The sequence below is a fragment of the Tyto alba genome, unplaced genomic scaffold, assembly GCF_018691265.1.
Source record: "Tyto alba isolate M040663 unplaced genomic scaffold, T.alba_DEE_v4.0 Super-Scaffold_10, whole genome shotgun sequence".
Lineage (NCBI taxonomy): Eukaryota > Metazoa > Chordata > Aves > Strigiformes > Tytonidae > Tyto > Tyto alba.
This window is the reverse complement of record NW_024881262.1, coordinates 278752-302357: the sequence shown is the minus strand read 5'-3', so window position 1 is coordinate 302357 and position 23606 is coordinate 278752. Positions and strand designations below refer to the sequence as shown.

The 23606-nt window shown below is 38.4% G+C and overlaps 1 protein-coding gene across 1 annotated transcript in view; it reads left to right on the top strand.

The window, feature by feature from the left end:
• Positions 1-32: 32 nt before the first annotated feature.
• The window catches only part of WWTR1 (WW domain containing transcription regulator 1), an 82308-nt gene continuing 58734 nt past the window's right edge, over positions 33-23606 (top strand). The window contains exon 1 of the mRNA XM_033004641.2: positions 33-681. Coding sequence (XP_032860532.2) covers positions 290-681 — 392 coding nt within the window. The 5' untranslated portion in view covers positions 33-289. The remainder of the gene's footprint in view (positions 682-23606) is intronic.

The window sequence follows — 23606 nt, the reverse complement described above, 5'->3', positions numbered from 1 at the left end:
GGGCCGGGCCGGGCCGGGAGGGCGGGCGGGCGGGCGGCGGGGGCCGGCGCTGCCCTGGTCCCGCCGCTGCCCGGCGTGGCCCGGGGGGAGGGCTGGCCCGCCCGCCCCTCGCGACACCGGCGCTGCTGTCGGTCGGCGGCGCAGAGGCAGCCCCCGCGCCGCCCGGCGCGGAGCCCCGCAGAGCCGCCCGCCCGGCCCCGGAGGGCACGTCCTCGGCGGCGGCCTTGCGGCGCGGCCCGCCCCGGCCACCGCCTGCTCCCGCCGTCGGGGCGGGGGGGGACGGGACACCATGAACCCCGCTCCCGCGGCCCCGCCACCGGGGCAGCAGGTGATCCACGTCACGCAGGACCTGGACACGGAGCTGGAGGCGCTTTTCAACGCGGTGATGAACCCCAAGCCCAGCTCCTGGCGGAAGAAGATCCTGCCCGAGTCCTTCTTCAAGGAGCCCGACTCGGGCTCGCACTCGCGGCAGTCGAGCACGGACTCGGGCGGCCCGCCGCCGCGGCCCGCCGCCGCGCAGCATGTCCGCTCCCACTCCTCGCCCGCCTCGCTCGTGGGCTCGGCCGCCGCGCCGCAGCACGCGCACCTCCGCCAGCGCTCCTACGACGTGACGGACGAGCTGCCGCTGCCGCCCGGCTGGGAGATGGCGCTCACGCACACGGGACAGCGCTACTTCCTCAAGTGAGTGGGGCGGGAGCTGCCGCCGGCCCGGGGCGCCCGCGGAGCCCGGGGCCCGGTCCGCGCCGGGGGGGAGGGCTGCCGGACGAGTTTCACGTCGCCCAGCCGAGCCGGGGGGGGGGGGGATCGTCGTGAGGCGAGGGCGGCGGCGGGGGGGGGACGACGGCGACTCCCGCGGGAGGAGGGAGCGAGGGGCGGCCGGGTTGGGGCCCCCCGGGGCTTGTGGAGGGGCCGCGCCGTGAGGCGGCGGGCACCGAGACTTCCCCGCTCTGGGGCGGGCGCGAGGAAACCCCTTCTCGCCTCCCCGGCGGGAAGAGGAGGGCGGGCGCGGTGCGCGGCCGCTGAGCCCTGCCTGCCAGCTGCCGGTCCCGTCTTGCTTTCCTGCTTGGCCACACGCTCAGAACCTAATTTTTTTTTTTTTAAAAAAGTTCAATAGCAGCTGTTCCGGGGAGCTTTCCAGAACGTGGGAACAGGGCACTTGTGTGTCTGTGACCTCTTGGAGGTGAAATAGTCTGTGGATGGGGGAACTGCCTAACCCGGGCTCCCAGGTCTCCAGTCCAGGCTTTAACTGCGAAACGTCTTCGTTTCATGGGTGGCTTTTCACAAACGGAATGCACTGCTGCAGTACAAGTGGCATGTATTATATTTATAGCATCCATATCTTGAGGGACACAGGAGGAGGCATCCTTATTTTAGTGACAGATTTTGAGAAGTGTGGTAACGTAGCTGCCTATCCCTTCTGGCCAGTAACTCTGGTCAGAGTGTTTTATTTATGACACTTGGAATTTGAGTCAAATCAGTTTAATAGGCCTGAAAGTAGGTAATAATTGTAATATGTGTTAAGGCCTATGAAGTGACAAAATGTTTACTAATGAAATAAAACATTTACTGATGAAGCATCTACCTAAGGATATCGAGGGAGTTATGGGACCAGGGCTGCAGGAGATTATTTACTCATTTACTCCAGCCTTCTGGGTCGTCAGAGTAGTGTCTGGAGTTCATACTCCACTGTGTGTGTGTATGTATTCAGCCATAATAAGTGGCATATAGACAGTGCGTGATGGGACTCGGGGGAAAGCTGGAGAATGTTGACTGTTTAGAATAACTACTAAATGTGTAATTTATGTTATTCTGTAATAATTTCTTTGCCTTGTGGCTTGGGGAATCTCCAAAGGTTTACTTGAGCCCAGTCTATCAGTTACTCTGCACAGTTTAAATTTTTGCCTCTTGTCATACTCTGAGTTCCTAGAAAAGCATGGAAGTACATTTTGTCTCTTTCTGTCATTCTATATGTTACTATAATGTTTATAATACTGGGTGGACATGTACCAGGGTCCAAACTGGGAGGGGTTTATTGATCTAGCTTATCACCTGAATGAGAACATCTTGCTCAGCACTTCGCATGTATTTTTCTCAATAGAACAGGACACAGAGGCAGCTGACTGATAGGAGCACTGTAACAGATCATTCATAAATAAGTATTTATATAAATTCTTGCTAGGGCTTGGCTAGGAAGTGTTTTCAGATACCTCTGGCTAAAAATTACATAACAATTTTTGTCTTCTGCTTGGTTTTTGACTAATATCAATATGAGCTCATACGATTTCACCTTCCTGTCACACATTTTTGACATGGAGACAGAGTTTTCCAAGCGGATGGATTCTTGTTGCTTAGGCCAAAAATGCAAATCCCTTATTAAAAAAACAAGCAAACAAACACAAACCAAAACAAGTCGGTAAAACCCCAAAGTGTCTTTTTTTTTTTTTTTTGGTCAAAATCCTGTAACGGTGTTACTCTGATTAACAGCATCCTTTTTTATGTAAAATAAAATTTCCATAATTTATTACTTAGGTTAGTCTTTGTTTTGTTTCCCCAGTTTTATTTATCTAAGAGAACTTTTCTCATTCGTATAAAAACTAATTGAAGTAATGTATTTACAATGTATTTCTTTATACCTCAATGCTTTTTGGAGTTGTACTTAGCTTTAAAATAATCAGATATTAATGATAACGTTTTGCAAAGGGTATGATGTTTTTCAGGTGAAAATATAATTTTCTGCAGAAATTTAAGATTGTTTATGGAAAGCGGCATTAAAAACTCTGTGGAATAATATGTAGGGTTCAATTAGATGATGTGCTTGAAAATCCTACTTGGTCAAACCAGGCATACAAGGTTACATTTTCCTATATTCAAGGTCCGTCTGTCAAAAAAAAAAAAAAAATCACCATTTCTTTCCAGTTTAATGATGAAGATTCGTTTATAGTCAGTAGCAAAAGAAAATTGAGAAGGAAATTAAGAGCAAATAGCCAAATTAGGTCCTGTTAGAAGTTTCAAATGCAATTTGTTGTATTTAAACACCTTTTCAAGAATTATTAAACTGAACTAGTGATGGGACTTTCAGTGAACAGTGAGCTAACCTTGTTGACTGGGAACCAGCTATAACTTGAAGCAATCACACTCCTGCATGTCAGTTCCTGCAGAAATTTTCTGGCTGTGACTGGAAGAAACATAAGTAGCCTGGGGACCACTCCACCCTGTAATTAAATACCAAACCACAGAAGTGGGGGATGGAAAGCAGACTAATCAACACACACTTACAGCACTGTTATCTAAAGCATTTTTCTGTGTGTGCATGTGTGGAAAAAAATTTAAGTGTGATTTATTTCTGATAAAAAGGATTTCTGGAAAGACAGGCAAACTGCCTTGTGTAGCTCTTATGTTGATAAGTGGGAATATCAGTTGCATATCGATCCACATGCTGAGCTGTGTACACATATTCTGTAAAAAGAATTTTTCAAGTATTACTTTCCACCAATTTGTTTTTAAGTGGTACAGCCTCATATTTCAAATGAAGACTAAGGTTTTAATGTTTTCTCAGTGTGTGTACAGTGCTTCTTGGTTAGACTCTGATTTCATTCCAGAAGATAAACAAAACATAAAGAATATGGCATTTGCACTGAACAGATTTGTTAAACTGTTTCTGCGGTTGCCTTTATCACAGGTGTTTTTTTTTGTTTTTTTTTTTTTTTTTTTGGGGGGGGGGGTTGTTATGGGTTTTGTTTTTTTTTTTTTTTTTTTTTTTTTAATGATACAGTGAACATTTGACATACCAGGACAAAAATTACAAAACAAGTAATATTAAGACAGTTGAAGTGCTCAAATGATTTCCAAATATAGCCTTTCCCTGAAGACCATTTGTATTAATTCCGTAGAACATTGTATTATTTTATATTGATGTTGTGCTTGGTGCTGTACAGTATTCATAATAGAGGTATTTTTCTGCCTCAGGAATGCAGTTACACAACTAGAAATGGGGGAGGAGATGGACAATGCATGACAGTGTATGTGTTAAGTTCTGATAAAAATGTGGAAAACACACCTTTGTATGACACTTTTGCAGTATTGTTTCACAGTTACGACCGCAATTACTCATGGACATGATGCATGCCGTACAACCTGGGGCTTTCATCGATGTAGCTTTCTTTGGTCCTTGTAGAAAAATGGTGCAAAGCAAGCACCCATGCATCCTCACTGGTTTTGGTGCCGTGCGTTAGAAAGAGACATAAAGCATATGGCTTTTGGAGCATTTAATCCACATACTAAGGTATTTGTTTTGTTCCCACCTCCAGTGGTTATTCGTGTGGGACTGAGTGCCTGAACTCCTCCCCTTGCCAGTGTCCCTTTATTAAAAGTAAGTTATAATGTGCAAAATGGTGTCGAGATGTATTACTACTACCGATTTTTATGTGGAATGAACGTATGTGTTTACTATTTTAAAGAGTTCCTGGCAGACAAGAAACCTGTGACACAATACCGAAGTTTAATAGATGGAAATTCAGCTATGGCTCAGCTTTGTGAATCATTTTAGAGATGCTTAGGAAGTTCTGAGGTTGGAATATACACATCAAAACTAACTTTGCCAGCTGTGATTGACAGCGTTAGAGGTCTATCTGACTGCTCCTTTGACTGGAGTCTGTAGTTCAAATGCTGTTTTAATTACAATGCTATAAATTCAGAGAACTTTCTTAACTGTTGTGCAAATGAGAATTGGCTTTTACCTTCCTGGGATCAACATGATGTATGGAGTAATTCCAGAGTCTTGATTCTGAGATTGGGCCAGGTCTCATTTTGGCAAAGCTTCAGTGATTGGGCTTTGTCTAAGGGACTGCTAATGTAATAAAATAGGAGAGAGGATCAGCACGTGAACTTTTCAGACATATGCAGTTAGGTCATTTAATTCCTACAAATGAAAATATGAAATACAAAAGTAGGAAAAACAATTTTAGGATTAGAATAAATTGTTACATTCTCATAATTTTATGATCTCTGGTACTATGTGCAAGCAAGAAAAACAATGGAATTTCAAAGTTGTCTCTCAAAACAGAGTTATTTTAGTTTGCTAGTTAGTTTAGTGGGAATATTAGGCCTTGATAGAATTTTTCCCCAACTGGGGACAGAATAAGAATTTCAGAAATTGATCTTATACATTGTTCAGGGATAACTTTTATTTCAGTACAAAATTTTGCCTACATTTTTGGTGAAGGAGAGTTACGTAGATAAATTTGAATATGCTCTCAAAATTAGGTGTGTAAATTTTAAAGTACGGTAAAAACAATACAGTCAGTAATCACAAGAGTGTTTAAGTTTTACTAAAGGACTATTGATATTTAAACTTATTATTGGGACATAATAATAAAAACTATAGACATTAGTCCATATTCTTACTGTTACAGACTTCATAGGCTTCATTAGAATTGCATGCCTGTGACTCCAGTCAGAACTTGCATTTCAGTCATCACAGCTTTAAAAGTTTCTTAAGTTAATACTTAAGTACAAAATGCAACTGTATTTCAGATACATCTGTATGAGCTTAATTTAACTACTGTACTTGACAAATATATTAAATAATAAACACTATATCAAACTGTAACAGTAATCATTTCATGATAATCCACATACAAAGTTGTTTTTTTTTAATATTCCATGAAGGAAATGCTGTTTCCTGCTAGTTTTTAGGTACCTTTTTGGTTTATAATAATGTTTTCTTATCAATATGTTTCACTAAATAATGAGTAAGTTCTCATGATTGTATTAAGATTGGTATAAACATGTAATTTGATAAGAGTGTTCAGACAGAGAAAACAATGACGTTCACGTGATCACTTGAAAACCTACAGTGATTTTTTTGTTCTTGAAGACGTTTGTTAATTTTATATTTTAGATGGCTCTTTCACAAGTGCATTTAAACAATATATATACAACTGCCTAAGAAAAGTCTGTATGATTAGCTCAGATCAGCCATGATCATGATTAAATCAGCCACAGCTTCTCTGGGCAACCTGCTCCAGTGTTTTAAAACTTAATGGTTTTGAAGTGAATGGTGAAACAGCAGGTGGCCTAGTAGTTTATGGGAAAGGCTTTGTAATTTAATACACAGATTTTTAAAAATCAGAATGTCAGAAATACTTTTCACGGACCACATTGTGGTTCATGGGTTTGGATTAACACACTTTTTTTAGAGGTAACTGCATTTGTTGCCAAAGGCACATGAATGTGTCAAGCATGCAGATTTAGTTACAACAACAAAGGCCATATAGCAGAAGTCCAGTGATATGTGAAAAACTATTTCTAGGGTCTTTGGATGGTCCCATTCAGAGCTGAGTCACATCTTACTGACTGATAGGTATCTGTTGTAGATCTTCACCGGAGAGAGCTGGTGAAAAGAGCAGAACGTGGTGTTTGGAGTTACTGTATTGCAGACCGACTCTACAGATCTGCTGCAGCCAGAGCGATGGATCATGTTTATTGACACTGGTGGTTTAACATGGGCTATTTAACAAAGTCTGGGTTGAGTACTAACAGTAAGATCTGTCAGGATTAAGCTTCCAATCTACAGTGAAGTGAAAAAAAAAATTATTCATATGTTTATTTAACTTTGTGGAAATTAAAGTTTTTCTTCCCATTGACAAATATAAATATTTGGAATAGATTACTTTAAAATCAGACTGATTCACTGGAGGGAATTTTGACCTGGATAGACAAATAACTTTTGATATAAATTTATAAAGCATAGCGAGAAAGAAAAATTAAGCTAATTTCTATGTTGATGTTGGGGTCCTTCTTAAAAAAACACCAAGGATCTGTGAGCTTTTTTTCCTCTGAATTTGGTAGTAGGAATGGCTATAGTGTTTCCGATGAAAGCTAATAATGGTTAATTTTCTGGTCCAAGATGATGTCTTTTCGTGATCAATAGGCTGTTCTCTCAGTATCTAAAATCATGTCACCTGTGGTGCTTAATAAAATTTGGTGGTTAATATGGTGCTTATTGTGGTGCTTAATAAAACCTGAGGATGAAAGCAGTTCTGGAATAAAATTGCTTCAAGAACACGTTCGATTTACAGGGTGTGATCCAATTCACTCCTTTATTGGGTTTTCTGAGTTAGGATATAAGCTTCATTTTTTACTTACCTGTAAAGTGTCAGTGAAGAAAGCTTTAAGCAAGACTATGCTGACTCTACAAGCGTTACCAAGAAGGGTTTCCTTTGAGGAGATAATTGAGAAACTTACAGTAAAGGGCTGTCTAGACAGAAAAGTGGCACTAAATTTAGGTGTGTGCACTTCTGAATGATTTAAGGATATCGGTAACAAGCCTTACACACAGTTGTGTTGATGTAAAATTGAATATATTGGACTGATGCACACTTTTAAGCTGATAATAATGTGCATGCAGAGAATTGTATTGGTTTGATGAAACTTGTCTTAAATTAATCCTTTAGTCTTAGTGTTAAACCCAAATTTCAGAGGAGTATTTGTGTATTAATGGATGACAACTGTCATGCATCCATCTCATGGTATGAGCTGAAAATGCAATTGCTTTATGCAGTAATTATTAGAAAATAATATAAGTTGACGTATTTTTAGAAAGATGTGTATAGAATAGATACAGGTATTAAGAATGCTACCATGAAAATGTTTTTCTGGAACCATCTGAAATGGAATTGGCTTTACTAATGGTTTGGATTGCTCAAAGAAAGAAAAATAAGCAGTAGGTTTGTTTTTATAGTTTTTGTGAGCTGCTATAGTCAACATCTAAAAGATGGTCTGCCTGACCATCTTTACTCCATAATTTGTAAATAGATGACAGTTTGCAGAGTCATCTGCTCCTTAAGTTGATGAATGTGTCCAACTTTGAATAGGTTTGGCAATGTAGAATCTGTAAAATGTGTCCTTTCCAGGTTTTTATTGTTCGCTGCCTCAGATCGTGTTGTAAGAGTCAATGGTTAGGCTTGGACTTGTTTCCTGTTTGGATGCTTTGGGTGAAGTTGGAAACTGGTTTTACCCATAATTCTGTCTCTTTGATTAAGGAGGTTTTTAGGGGCCAAGTGCTTCTTTGTAAGAGCATATTTTTAGTGCTCTGGGGCCTGGCGTGACTAGCAGATACAAATTGTATGGAAGCAGTTAAATCCAAAGGAAATGTCATGTGGGCTGAATTTCAACATACAGACTTGAGGCATTTCCCCCCTTCATTTTAGAGAGAGAGAGAGAGAGAGAGAGAGATGCGTGTGATGTTGGGTGGAGATGGGTGTTTTGTTTTGTTTTTTAAGGTTTGGGGATTTTCCTACATTGATTAGCTCAAAGTCCAGATCTAGTGTGAACGCTAATGCCTGTGACTGTTGTACAAACTCTTCAAGAATGTAAAACTTGGGAACATTGCACTGTACCGCAGTATTCCCTACCTATGGCTATTTTGGAGGCAGATGTGACTGAAGCTACAGTGAAGAGACAGATACAGGCTTGCCTGGAGAACTGAATATATTGTGTTAAAGCTGAAATAGTTGTTTAGAGTGTCTCCACAAATTACTACAGTATAAGGGGAGGTGTGAAGGAGGAGTTAATTGTCTTGCATTTCCTAATGGCTGATAGCGTACACATAAGCATTTACAGCATAAGCACAGCGATAGTAGAGCTGTAAATCCAGACACAGCTTTTTCTGCATTAACTTGTTTGTCTGCCCATATCCTATGCAGTATCAGCTGGTCCCTCACTATTTTCTCGGTCAGAATGCTCCTGTTTGTTCATTGGGTATTGATTTGTTCCTAATCCTTTTTAGGTTCAATATTCTGACAGTCATTCAGGTTTGTGAATAAGAGGACACTTCTGTGGTACACTTGGGTTTTTCCCTGTGCCACAAGTAATCCTTTTTTCTACCTGTGATTAATTTTCCCAGTCTATCTACTGTTGGTGTTTTTATTAAATGTTCTACGTTCCTATTTTTCAATGATTGATTGGTGAGCTATGGTGTGAGCATCACAAAATGAAGTGACGGTTTTCTGTCAAGAAATTCTTAAAGGTTGTATTAAAGCGTATTGTGTTTCCAAAATCAAAAATTGTTTTTGAACTGTGAGATTCTTAAAGGCCACTAGCCTTTGTGTGGTGGTGTTTTTTTTTTTTTTTTTTAAAGAAGTTCTCAGAACATCTTGATTTATGTGTTTTGTTAGGCTTCACCTTCACTGTGAAGCCCCTAAATACAGCAGCATCAGAGAAGGAAGTATGAGTCATTGGGAAGCTGACCTAAGTTGAAGGAAACAGCAGTGTGGTTCCTGTTGTGCTGCAGAGTGTGACTCTTAGGAAATCACGTAATCTCTCTGTGCCTTCATTTTTGGTATGTAAAACTAGAAGAATATGTTTTCCCACTTTCTAGTGGCTCATGTGAAATAGCATGTTAAAGATCGAGGTGCTAGCACAAACCTCAGAATTATATGTAGTGATATTGATAATACAGGGCATATGCATTAAGAGCTGATCAGCTTCTGGTTTTATCCATGATAAATTCCTGTGTATTGAAGCAGATGGTGTACAGGAATAAACACTGAATTTTTGCTCAGTGGAAGTTGTTTCTTACCGTGTAAGCTTACACCCTTGTGCAGGGTTACCATTCTAAGCAGATGCGAAATTTGTGTTTCCATAGGGTGGCTCTGACTTTAACCACCAGGATATTGTAGTGCAGTCTCTGGTGATTCTTGACCATTCTACCAGCAGCAGGAGTTCAAAATCCCTGGAGAGGACTGCAAATTGCTTTTTAATATCTTTCTCCTGTGGCTCTTGTTTACAGAAACTAACTAGTTTGTACAAATTCCAGCAACACCCCAAACATGTTTGGAGGTGGAACAGAATTTTTCACAGGATCAGGCTTCACAGGTGTAGGAGGAAGGCAACTTGCCCAATGGGAGTTTGTTAGGTTTACAGACCATATTTTCAAAGGTCTCTTTCCCTGATAAATCCTTCGGAGTATGTGGGTTTGGAGTTTTGTTTTTTAAAGAGGAATAAAGAAAAAGAACAAATCCAAACTGTTTTGTGTCGTTCGTTTGCCTAAGCAGCCTTTTGTACACGTTTAGGTGGAAATGTGAATGTTGTTTTCAGAATTTCCTCAAAATACGGTATTTTCAAAAGCTTCGGGAATTAAAATAATTACCACTTGAGAAAGGTTTTGGATTGCCTGCTTAGTTGGACAGTTTGGACAAAAGTAACTTTTCTAATCTTAACATCCATTCTGTATGATTTCTGTTAAGAGTCACGTTGTGTGGATACACTTCTCTGCAGCCCCTTGCTGGTGCCTTTATTCACCTAGGTTAGCTATCTGGGAACGCAAACAAAGCAGGCTTTGCATCAGTAAATGAGTACAGCCTGCACTGTGTGGTCATTGCTGTACAGCTTCGTGGGGAATGCAGTAAAAGGTCAACATTTTTGAGCTTACAAGAGCAGAATTTAGTGTGGGAGTTCTTCACAAAAGTTTTTTTTTATTTCACATTTGGTTTTGACACTACATTTTCCTAGTCATGTTTATCATTTTACTCATTCTACTTTACTTATTTAAACAGAAATGTGTTTTTGCCTTGAGAGGTTAGGGAGAAATATTTTCTTGCAAATGTATATGGCCTTAATTGCATAGACGCATGTCAAAAATGAGGATTTGATGTGATGTGAAGTTAATGTGAAAATTGTGGACCAGATTTTAATGTTGAATAAATGTGTGTGTGTGTATGCAATCTACAGCTCCTCTAACTGACATGGCAGCCTTCTTAGCAAGAGTGGTTTAGTGATACCAGTGATCCTTACCATCCTTTCATACTGCAGAGTATACACCTAGTATAATTTTTTGACAGCAGCTCTTGGAGAGACACTTTGGACTGCGGCGTAAGCATTCAGGGACCTGTCTCTCTCTCTCGGGTCCCGCAATGACAGAGGCCTGGTGGATCAGGCAGCCCGACTGCCCGCAGCTGGTCTGCGGGGGTCCCAGGATGACAGAGTGCATCGCTGTGCAGGCGCTTGAGCTGCTGGTGACAGTGGGGCATGTGTCAGGACTCTTCTGGTATGCTTCCGTTCACGCCTGGAGAGTAAGAGTCAGTGACAATATGTCTTTCAATGGAAAGAATTCCATCTCTTGTCTTCCCAAAGAGAAAAAAGAGTCCCCAGTCTTTCAAATTTAAAATTGATGGGTTTGTTTTTCTCTTGCATCCTTACTCAAGAAGGACCATACGACCCTTACTTAGAACCGAGCAGGTCCTGAGTAAGCATGGAGAACCCTAGTGACTCAGTTGTGGGATTTTGTTCTTGGAGTTCCCTTCTGCACTCTTAACACAACAATTTGCCTCTGAGTCGGTAGCCACTGACTGTGATTGCGTTTTGGTCCAAGTAGAGAGAAGATGACATGAAAGTCAGGAATGCCCCTAGAGAATTTGTATTCCCTATGCCAGCCTGTTGGTTCCCTAACAAAAGGCTGACATGCTCTCGTACGGGAGATGCCACCCACAGTGCACTTTATGCATTTCTTTATCACTGGCTTGCAGGAAATTTGTTTTGTAGTCTGTGACGTCTTCGGTCTGTGTAAATGGTTTATCAGTTGTAGAGATCGTGTGAAAATTTTTCTCCATTAGCTACAGAGGATTAATTAGAGTTTTCTTATCCTTCTTTAATAGACCAAATATTGTTTCAAGTTTTTATTTAAATTTCCTATTATCTGATATTGCCAATATTCCTCATTTATCCAAACAAGGCTCCCAAAATCACTAGATGTTTTTCAAAGTTCAGATTGTTGATAATGATCTGAGAGGTAGGCAACTGTTTGTTTTAAATGCTTAACACTTACCAAGATGAGGCAAAAGTTTACTTTTCAAGGTTTTCCCTTTGGAATTTCTATTTTTAGTACCGAAAGTAATGATTATTTTTTTCTGTAAACAGCTGAAGTAAGGGGATCTGTGTACTGGTGTGTTCAGTATCTGTCCCAGCGTGGAGACCTCTTAGCTAGGACCTTCACCAGATGTGCTTGGCTTTTGATGTTAATTAAAATAACCCTGTTGACATGATGAATAAGCTGATTTTGTTCACTGATGACTCCATTTTTCTCACCCAGCCACAACATATTGTTTGATAACTCCCTTTCAACAGTGATTAGAATATATGGGGTTTTTTCCCCCAAATTCTATCTTGTTATGAGAAATAATTCTGTTCTGCATGCTGTAATAGTTCTTGCCTCAAAATTTGATTTTTATGGGGATTCTTATTCCTTGGGTTTCCAGTGGATTTTTTTTCAGAGAGTGAACAGAGAAACACAAGTATATACAAACTCAACAAGTATTCAAATAATAAATGTATAGTTTCTTCTTTGGAATATCTCTCTTTGTGAGAATAGCATTCTTATTTTAGCATATGCAAAGTACTTAGTATGATGGAACTGTTATAATTAATGTAGTTCTTTCAGGCTACTGAAAAGGGGCTTCAAAAAAATGCTTGGTCATTTTCCTAAATTTAGTAAATAAGTAAACAGCATGTTAAGACTTAACACCATTGGAAAACATGCTCTGATTGATTCTGCCTGTTTTTGCTTTAAACGGAATTAATTATTTTGAACTTCTTATGAATGTAAGATCATAAAGAAAGAATAAAATCAGAAGGAAAAGGTGCTAAAACATGTGTAGAAGTTTTACTTCTCAGATTCCAGAGCAAATACCAGTCTAATGCTGATGGAGGTAGTGTATGGAGTGCGGACCCCTGCCAGCAACAATCTTGAAATAGTAGTACAGGAAAGTAAAGGGGTGTATAGCTGACCATGTGACACGTTGGAAGTGCACCTTCAGGTTATGGGGCCGATCATCATGCTGGTTTTGGGTGAAGAAAACTTTAAAATTCTCAAAGTATAAGCTGCTGTATTACTTTAAGGAAAGCTAATAGCAAGCAGAATGCTTCAATAGCTAGTTAGTCTGAATAACTGGAATTGCTGGCCCCAAGATTAATCACCCACATTGTGACCATGTACGTGTCTTTACCATTCAAATTTTCTAAGTGTAAATTTACTGAACTGAAGGACTTTTTAACTGAGATTTCTCTGACTGGAAAGACAACTGCTTTTGAAGCAGAAATAATGAAAATTAAAAGGCAAATAAATATTCCAGTTTTAAATTTAACACAGTATCATCAGCAATTATGACATACAGTTGTATGTTTTCCTGTTTTTTTTTTTTTTTTTGTTTTGTTTTTTGTTTTGTTGTTTTTTGTTTTGTTTGTTTTTTTTTTTTTTTGTTTTTTTGTTTTTGTTTTTGTTTTTTTTTTTATTTGGGAGAGGAGCATCCCCCAGGCACTGAAGGCAGTGCTAGGACAAGAAGAGATTTAAAGCTGAGTTTACTCTAATGAGATGGAAAGTATCATTCAACTTCAAGTGAGTAGTTGGGGCCTTTACAACCTTCCCCCCTCCCCCCTGAAAAAAAACCAAGCAAACAAACAAAGTTTAGATCAAAAGTTTGCAAAAATGTCGAGAGTTAAGGTTTTTCATGTAAGCAAATTACAGGAGAGTTTTGTCAGCCTTGTTTGTTTGTAGAATACTAAAAAATCCCTTGTGTTCTTGAGAATAGGAAATATGAGTCAATGACACTTAAACAGTTTCACAAAAAATTTTTTGCCATAGGACTACTTAATGTACATTTTAGTTTACAGGGACTATTTTGTAGAAGCACAGGATGTAGTAGGAATCTAGTCTACTCCCCTTCTATTAGAGGCAATTCCTTCATATAATCCACTCCACATTTCTTAAAAGCTTCTTGAGTTTTTTGACCCTGCTCTTCCTGATAACACAGTTGCAGAAACTTCTCTAATAGGCAGAAATCTTGTTTTAATATCCTGCCTTTTTACAGTGTGTAATGAGTGTCATTATGGATGTAATGAGAATATTACAGTAGGAATATAAATTCGTAGGCTTCTGTATCTGTTTGTCTGCTGTAATTCAGTGTACAGTAACTTCACAAATAACTTTGCAATTCTTGTCTGTAAATTGTAAAGAAGAGAATAGTTCTTGGCATTAACCATGCCAATACTCACCCAAATCTGTGGCAAAACATTATTTTGAGCAGTCATATGCAGTGACTGAATGATTCACTTTATTATGTTTCTTTTCTTTCCATGGTAGACTTGCTCTGAGGACAGAGGGATGATCTGACTTTGATTCCTTAAATTCTCTTTATTTATATCAACAGCTAATTCTACCATCTCTTCCAAATTATTTGACAGAAACAGACTTGCCGTGATGTTCCCTTGCCAAACATTTGGATGACATTTTATGTTGCTCTGGCAGGTCACAGTTTTGTGTTGCATCATGGAAATGTGTGAACAGTCTATGACACCAGAAGTAGTTTCAGGTGCTTTACATTGCAGAAAGCAACTCTTGCATGATCTGGGGTTGTGCTAGATGAAAGGAGTAATGCTATTCATGTCTGATGGTCTTTTTAAAAAACACGTTAGATGTATGAGACCCACTAGATTATCATGTGGAGACTGGTGTTGATTTTCTTGTCAAATAATTTCTAAAACTTAAACATTGTAATTGATTCCAGTATTGGGTGCAGTATATTTATAGTCAAATACTTCTCAAAACATCCATTAAATTTTGAGGTTTTGACATGCTGTTTTTTTAGCAATTGTCACAGTCCTTTCTTGTAACGGAGACTAGTACATTAAAAGGTGAAAGAGAGGCATAAATTTGCATGTAAACCAAATAGGAATGCAATTAAGACACAGGAGCACTGTCAGTTTCCATTTTGTGCTACTTTTCCTGTAGACATAGACATATGTTTGCATTTATTTGAGTAGTTTTGGGGTACTGTCTGGTTTGCTTTACTAAGAGCATGCCTTTTGCTGAGGATGTTGTCTCATGAACATTTCCTTTTCTGTCAGGATGGCCTCTACTAGAACAATATTTTCAGGAGTCTTTTTTTATCTTGGAGAAACAAATGTCTGATTCATTTTTCTAGAAAAAACAGGAAGCTGTAAAGAAGACAGACTGGAAAAGAAATGCATTCTATTACTGAGTTTAATTTATAACGGTATAAAGTGAACTGGAAGTAACTCAGATACTGAGAGCATATTAGTTTTACTGTTTTCCTCATATTATCAGGACCTCATGTGAAGAACAATTTAAGATGAGCTTGTTAAAAAACAAAACCAAAAAAAACACCTACACATATGAAAACCTCAAACTAAAGCAACTACAGCACAGCAGCATGTGTTTTGAAAACATACAGTCTGTGCACCTTTGTGAGCTATATTATCTGTCACAGTGTTCAGTACTGCTGCTGCACTATGGCTGGTAGATATTCTGATTAACTAAGTGCTTTTCAAAACAAGAGAAAACACCAAATGGGGAAAATTGAGTTGAAAGTTCTTTCTGGCCTATATGAGTTGGAGGCTTTTTTGAAATGGAATTACATGATTAATGGATAAAATGTTCCAGTGAATTTTAGTAGACTGAGAAAACCCTGCATGTTAATAATCATGTTGGTAAGAATGGCTCTTTTTGCTATAGAAATAATTAATCCTAAAGGCAAATTCATCTCGGATTTGCATACAGATTTGTTATCCTGGTCTTCCTGTGTCCTGGAAATCCTCACAGACATTCTGCACCTTTAAAAAGCAAAATGACTGCATACTGAAAGGAAAGTGGAGTATTAAAAATCACATACCATAGTAACCACTGGAGTGGGATGATGGTTCTGAGCATATTCAGTCCCAATCAGTAACTAAGTGACTAGTACTAGTCTTGTACTGACCTTGCTGTGTATAACCTGGTTCTCCACTCTGGTACCGTTGTTACTGGGTTTTTTTCCTGAGGGCAGTAGTCTTTACTGTTGCAGTGTATGTTGGTGAAAGATTATTCCCTTAGCACAAGCATTGTTAAAATTTAAAGATTAGGCCTTCATGTTTTAATACCCATGACAGTGGAAGGAAGCTTAGAAATCTGACAGGAATGCATCCTAAGGAAAAGAAAAGTCAAGTTAAAAAACTACCGTTATTCTCATGCTTTTGGCCTCCGACAGTTAGGAGATGAACTCCTTAAAGTCTGTAATGTAATAGCTGGATTGAAAATACGTGAAGTTCAGTTTTTGCTTCCACAGATAAATAAAATGCTCTTTGGAAAGATTATCTTGACTGTATTTAAAGAGTGCTTGCAAATTGCAGAAGCATCGCAAAATTAATCTGACCCTGTATAGCTGAAGTCTCTGCCTTTGAGGTAATGCCGGGAGAAACTGTACATTTATATTCAAATGAATAGCAGTGCCACTTGGTTCACAGACTTAGCAGATTCATTGCGCAGAATAATTCAAATATATTTGATAGTTTGTAACTGCCAACAACCTGCTTGACTGGTACCAGCTCAAATTTCCTCGGCATTTTGATCCCAAGCTCCAAAATTGCTTTTAGGCTTTTGATTGCAGAACACAAATTTTCTCATAATAAATAAATTTGGTTATTTTGAAGTGCTATTTTTTTCTTGATGACAGTACTAGTAGTAGCAGGGAATTAAAAAAAAAAAAATCTTAACAAAAATTCCTCTTGGGGCCATATGCAAAGAGCATATCACTGCAAAGTTTTCACTTGATACAGACATGTCATTTGTCCTGACTTTGTGGCGCATGTCACTGTTGCAGCTTGCCATTTCAGATACTGGCAGAAGGGAAATATTTTCTAGTTGGTCAGTGTCCAGCCTTTTTGCAAAAAAACCCAAAAGTTGTAAAGACTGCTTTGGGTATTTTACCATAAGGTCTTTGAGACAAAGCTATGCCAGTCTTTAAAATTGTAATTTATACATGAAATTTTACATAAACCACAGAGTTGTTTTTTTATTTTTTAAGTTATCTACTGAGAGATTGCAGTTTACAAATGTCTCATTCCTTTGAGTCACTTGAATGAGTATTCCTTTAATAGTGTAATTTCAGATGGGATATGCAAGAGTCTTGACCTTCCAGATTAGCTCTGCTAGACCTAAATAAATCCTGCAAACTCTTCCCTTATACTGAATTCTCAATTTTAAAAAAAAATTTGTTTTCTTTCAACTTAAAATCCTGGTAAGATCACCCCAGCGTAAAGCATTTACATACAGGTTTTTCAGAATAAAGATAAAAAGCTTACCAATTTGGTTTAATTCTAAGACAATTTGGATTTTACAGGGCAAAGTTTTGCCTTCATGAATATTAAGGAAGAAATACACCATGCAAAACGTATGTAGGCTTGTTAAACTGTATGGTAAGTTGCTTTGAAAGGATGATCATACCGTGAGCTTTATTCCAAAAGAGAGCTTTAATGAAAAAAAGTGCTTCTGTGTTTTAATGCAGCCTGCATGCACAAAGTAGGCAATAGAAGTACCATTTTTCACTCTTTGATAGTTTTATCTTTAATTCAGGTGTTTGGAATTGGAAAAAAAAAAAGTTGCAATGAAGATTAATAACAGACATTTTAAATAAGCATCGAAGTTGTTGAGAAGACTGTCTTAATACGTTTTGTAATGGATTATTAGTCCAATGGGAAAGAATTTCTAATATATTTTACCATATTGGTTTCCAGTGGTTGAAACAGGACTGAGAGCTAGCTGATCAGCATTCCATTCCAGGCCATCACTGCATGATAATTGAATCATTTGGTCTCTATTTCCATACTTTTTTTTGTTCTTTGTAAACCAGGAAATTTTAATGTTAACTGAAATCTGGAGCTGGTTGAATGTGGCTGAGTCCCAGAGGTATTTAATTGGAAAGTGCTAGGTAAGTGGAATATTATTTATCATTATAACAGACTCGCAGGATCTTTATCAAGCTATCACTGAAATTGATGGATATGATCCATTATTTTTACTTTGTAATTTTGAGAGTCATCTTTAATAGATCCATTTCTTTGTATCACGTGTCATCTTGGTGAGATCAAAAGACTAGCTTTTTTTGTTGACATGACATTTGTAATTGGTGTAATGACTAGACTATGTTTTAGTCCTTAATCTGTTAGCATTATTAAGATAATTCTACTTACACTTAATGCTTATCTGCTTAAAATAATCTAAGGCAAAATGATGATCACTTTAAACATGAGGCATACATACTTGGTTTTCAGTTCACAGAGCTTTTCTGTATGAGATCAAACCTCAGATATGGGGGCTAATTATGCTGTAAAAGGGACTACAAATTTAAATCCAGTGTTGATATGTGACATACCTTCTGACATCATATGCAAGTGGAGTCCAGGTTCTTTTTGCTGTTGAATATCAGTACTGTTACTAAAAATCTTCAGAATATTTTTCTCGAGGTTAGTAAAAAATGGAACTGCTGAGCTACAAATAATTTCTTTTTCTGTGTCAGTGAGAAAGATTTGTCCACGAGGAATATTTTAGTTTAAATGCCTTAAATGGCAACAATTGAAAGAAGAACCCTTTTGAAGACTTGTACCCACTTTAAACAATTACTGGTTGTGACCTGAACTGTTTACTTACAGGGTGTTTGAATAGTTACAAATTTCTAGCTAACACTTGTAGGAGGGCTGATTCTCAGGCCTTACTAAATGTGTGTCTGTTGAAATACAATGTGGCATTTTGTAATCTTGCAGTGTTAGAGGCTGTGCTAGTGATGTAAATGAATACAAATGTATTTAAAGGCTTTTCTTGATGGGGGAGAATATGAGATTGCCTCATTTTAAACACTTATTATGTTTTTACAGAACCTTATATGTATCTTTACTAGAAAATTCTGAAGAGTTCATTACATTTGCAACCTGGAAGATTTTTGTTTGATTGCTGATGAATGCGGTATTTAATTGTTAAACTTTTTGTTTACCTTGTTGATCTTATTGTTAGCAGTCACATTACTGTTAACTGGTAGCTTTTCTTTAGGGAAACAACTGTTACTGAAGATTTAGGAAGTCTCTCTTTTATTAAAAGTTGATGGATAACAGCCATTCTTTTAAAATTATATAATTCAGCAGTGCAATGTCAGTGTTCCTTTAGCTATTGAGAATTGTAGTGCATCTAGGAGCTGCAGCTCCAAGTGCCCTACTACTGGAGAGAAGGTACAAGCGTTATTTATCCAGAAGAAGAGAGAACCATCTTGGATATGCTCTACTTCATCCTGCTGTTGATGAACACTTCTTACTTGCCCCGAAGTCACCAGATGTTTTATCATTCACTTCAGTAGAAGTAAGGCAGAGGAGTTCAGTAGAATTGCTATGTCTAGATTATATCTTTAATAAAAGTACTAAACATTTGTTTAGTGGGTTAATAAGAGTTGGAGGTTTTGGCTCTCAGTGAGCAAAATATTGACTGAAATCAGTTGGAGTGTTGGATTAAAGTCCACAATATTTGGCACCTGAGAGAAAACAGCTGATCCTTATCTGGAGGGATTTTTGCTTTGTAGAAAGATGAAAGAGAAGTATAAGTATTCATCAGAAATTGCTCATTTAGCTTTTTACAGACAGACAGAAGTAAGCCAGTGCTACATAGTATAGAGGATAATGAATTGATTTCCATAACTGCTGCAGAATACTCTCCAGCTCTTGCTGTGGGGAAGTTTTTTGTTGCAAGAATTTGGCCCACCTCCTCCCCTCTTCCCCTCATTCCTTTCTGCTGATGCCAGGTGGCACTGTAGAAGTGGGTTTACTTCTGACAGATTGAACAGATATGTTAGTATGTATGACAGAGTCTTGGTTTTAGAAACATCACAGTTGCCAAAAAGAAAGGAACCTCTGTTGTACAAGATAGAGAGAATATCATGTGTTATGACAACTATGTCCTTCAGGAACATCTGTGGAAATTACTTGTTTTGGGAATAACCACCATTATTTCTCTGACCACAGAGTTGTAACTGCATGGTTGGACTGAAATTCAAAGTATATTTCTTTCTGCCAAAGACTCCATTCTCTTGCTGGGGTTTTGTAGTTGAATGCTTCTTCCAGAAATTAGTCATTGAAGCTGATACACCTCAGCAAGGCATATGGAAGTTCCCGTCCTCTTAGGCAGTGCTTTATGCTCTCTGGATTTAGCAAGCTGCCTGCCTGTTGTGAAACACAGCAGTAAATGAGTTTTGCAGTCCTGGCCATGCAGGATTCATTGAAGTTTAATTTTCCTTGCTGCAAGGTGTAGCCAATAACTTTTACTGATCTTCAGCAGATTACACTGTGAAGATGCTTGCTGGCCTTTTAAGCCTTTTTTACAAACTGGATGGCTAGCAACTCACTTCTTCAGAAACAGAAGCCAGACACGCATTCTACATGAAAAAAAGATCAGGAGGACTTGAAAGTTGTGAATAGCTTGCAAGCAATTTAGTGCCTGAACAATTAGGACTTCTCAACACATCTTTTTTCCCCCCTTCTTGGTCATTCATGTTTATAGTAGCCAGGACCATTAACCTATTTTTTTCTATGAAACTTCTTGCTGCTTTATTAGGTCTAGTTTTTATTTCTCTGCACAACCTTTATTTTGACAGCTAAAGCTGTCTTTAGTTATGCTCTCGCATACTATTTCCCTGGCTTCCTGACTCATTCACTATACAGGATGAAAAGTTCACCGTTAATAAACGTTTAGATGCTTTACTTCATCTCTTCACATGTTTTCATACATTACCTACTGCACACTACTGAACTTGTTCTGCAGACAGAAATACTGTCTTCTCACTGGAGTTTCTTTGGTGAGCTGTGCTTGTCCTGTGGATAACCTTGTAAACTTTCCTGGTCTGTTCAGTCCTTTTCCTAGTTAAAAGAGGTTGCCTGTGAAACAGTAACCAGATCTGTAGTTTTCCCCCAGCTTGAAGGTTCCAAACATGTGTCTAGTAAAATAAAAAAGAAATTAATAATGGCTGTCTGATTTGTGGGCACAGTCAGGTTACTTAAAAATTCCTAATTTAAGATATTTAGTTGTGGGTGACAAAACTGTCTTCTAAATGACTGGCACAAAACAGTGTTTTATTTTTCAGCTGAGTCTTTCAAGGCAAGCTCTGTAACTGAGTGACCTGCAGAATATTTATTAAGTCTAGGGGTTCCCAGCAGAAGCTGTTACATGTAATGTCCATTTCACATTGAACATGAAGAAAAATCTGATTAGGTTTTTTTCTCCATATGTTCAGCTTGGTAGAAAAACATGCATTTGGCTGTTTTTAAAGATGATGTCTGTAAGAAATGACTTGGAGTATAATAATTGTGGGGTTTCGTCTGTTTGTGTCTATTATGTCTTTGTACTTAAATTTTAAAAAAGACAGATTTCCTTTCAAATAGACTGATCAGAATATTACTACAGTGTCAGAATTGACATCAGTTTCTTATGTTCAGCTAAGTCTTATTTGAAATTCTGGCTTCATTTTTAAATTCTCAAATTTCGTACAGAAAGCAACAATTCAGAACTGTCACCCTTCCTCAGCTGAGCCTAACTGTCAGCTACCAGACATTGTTTCTTTATTTTGGAAAGGTTTTGTTTGGGCAAAGACTTGGTCTTTTAACCAGATCCTGCTTTTCATCTGTTTTTTGTGGCAAACAGTCACATTTCCCAACCATTTGCAAACAGTGACTGTCTGGCAGGATTTCCTGGATACGCAGTCGGTTGAGATTGTAAAAGGCCAATTTTCTAAACTCTAGCGATTAGTATGGTTGTTTGTACTGCCTTTTCTTCCATGGGAACTAATGAGTTCATCATATGGAAGGTAGAAATAGAGTCTGAGAAAAATTGATCTGCTAGCTAATCACCTCTACCATGAATCATAAAGAAAAAAAAAAAAAATCTAAATAGGACACCTCCTGACCTTTTTGTACTAAAACTTTCTGAAGAGCTGGAACCGGTATTTTGGGAGTTAACATTTTGTAAGAAACTCCTGAAAAAGGTATTTATAACCTGATCCCCTTTTTGTCCAGTAAAGTGAGGTACTGAGGACCTTGCAGCACATAACCCATGAGTTAAAGCTGTGTGAGCAGAAGGCAATGGATAACCAGTGCTGACTGTGAAAAGAACCATTTCTTTATTAAACTTTTTTTTTTTATATTTTAAGCTGACCTTCAAAACTAAAAGCAAGGGGATAATAAAAACATATAAACCCACAGACACTACGAGAAAGTCAACCCAAGTTTAATTTGTTTCATGAGAGTCAGTTCACTGGAAGAAGTGGTAGGATTTTTCTCATGTGCATATGCCATATAGGAAATTGAACCCTCTGAAATTTTCCTATGTTCTGAGGGACCCCCCTAAATGGGTAATATGGGATAGTAGAGAAGATGTTGATGAGACAGGTGTTTGTCATTATTTTCATAGAGCCCATCAGATGTTTCTTCAGGTCCTGAAAGTGAAGGTGTGTTTTGAGTATCAGAAGTCCAAATGCATTATTTCTTAATCTTACAGGGAAGAGGAAAGAGCTGTGCTCCATTTTCCTTAGCATACATCAGTTGATTTTGGTTGACTGTTTTCCTTCTCCTCGCCTTATGAGGACTTACAAAAAGGGCAACGTTCTATTCTACCTTCTGTCTGTTAAAAATTGTTCATGCTGAATTATCTTTTGTCCTCACTGTATTCTCAATAGTGATAAAAAGGGTCCAAACAGAGGATGTAAGATGAAGTACTGATCCATTCAAGTTCATGGGCATCTCAGTTTAAATGAAGCAGATTTTCTCCCATTGACGTTTCCTCTGTAAAATAATTTCAAAGGCATCCTGTTATCCTCTTTCTCTGCCCATATTGTCTAGAGTCTTAACTTCTTACCACTGTATGCATGAGATCTAAAAGTTTGGGGTTTGTAGGCTTAGGGGGCAAGCTGGTTAGCTGGTTGTTTTTTAAATATGTGTGGATCCTCCACCTCTCTGGCTATGATTGTCCACAAGAATGTAATCTGTGTGTAATTACCACTGACTAGCAGGGTAGTTGGCACAGACACTGGTGCAGGAAGGCAGGGTTCTCAAACCTGGTGAAAATGCTTGGGCACTGCAACTCTTTCAAGTAACCATATGTCCACATCCTTATATACATATTACACATTATGAAGGAGGTATAGAAGTGTTTGTTTAACTTCAGACAGTTTTGGAAAGAATGCTGCTTATTCTATAGCATGGAACACTGAAAGGAAAGCAGGGACCGAAAAATAAAGTTTGGTGGCTAGGTAAGCAGCATGAAGCACAGATTCTTTCTTATCTCTGAGCATTTCCATAGTCCTTATACAAGCATCACTCACAGTGAAATCGATAGAAGATTTGCTTCCACAAGGAGCAGGCAATCTTGTAATGCAACTGTGAGCTCCCCTTTTTTCAGTGTCTGCTTCTTTCATTAAATAAATCTGCAAAATGAAAATGTGATATGTTGCATCACCGGCAAGTTGATAAAACTTAAGCACTTACAGTTAACAGTCACAAAGTTGTTCCTGACAATTTTTCAATAACAAAAAAATTATTTCCTAAAATACTGATAGATTTGAGCAGCTTGCAATTTGAAATAATTTTAGCTACCTCATAGCCACTCTTGTGGTAGATAAATATACATCCAAAATAATTTTGTAAACCTGAATAGTTATATCTGTCATGTAAACTTGTTGCCTAAACATTATTTTTAATTACTTATGTTTTAACTAAATCGTAGGAGAAAATGCTTTTGCCAAATCAATTTT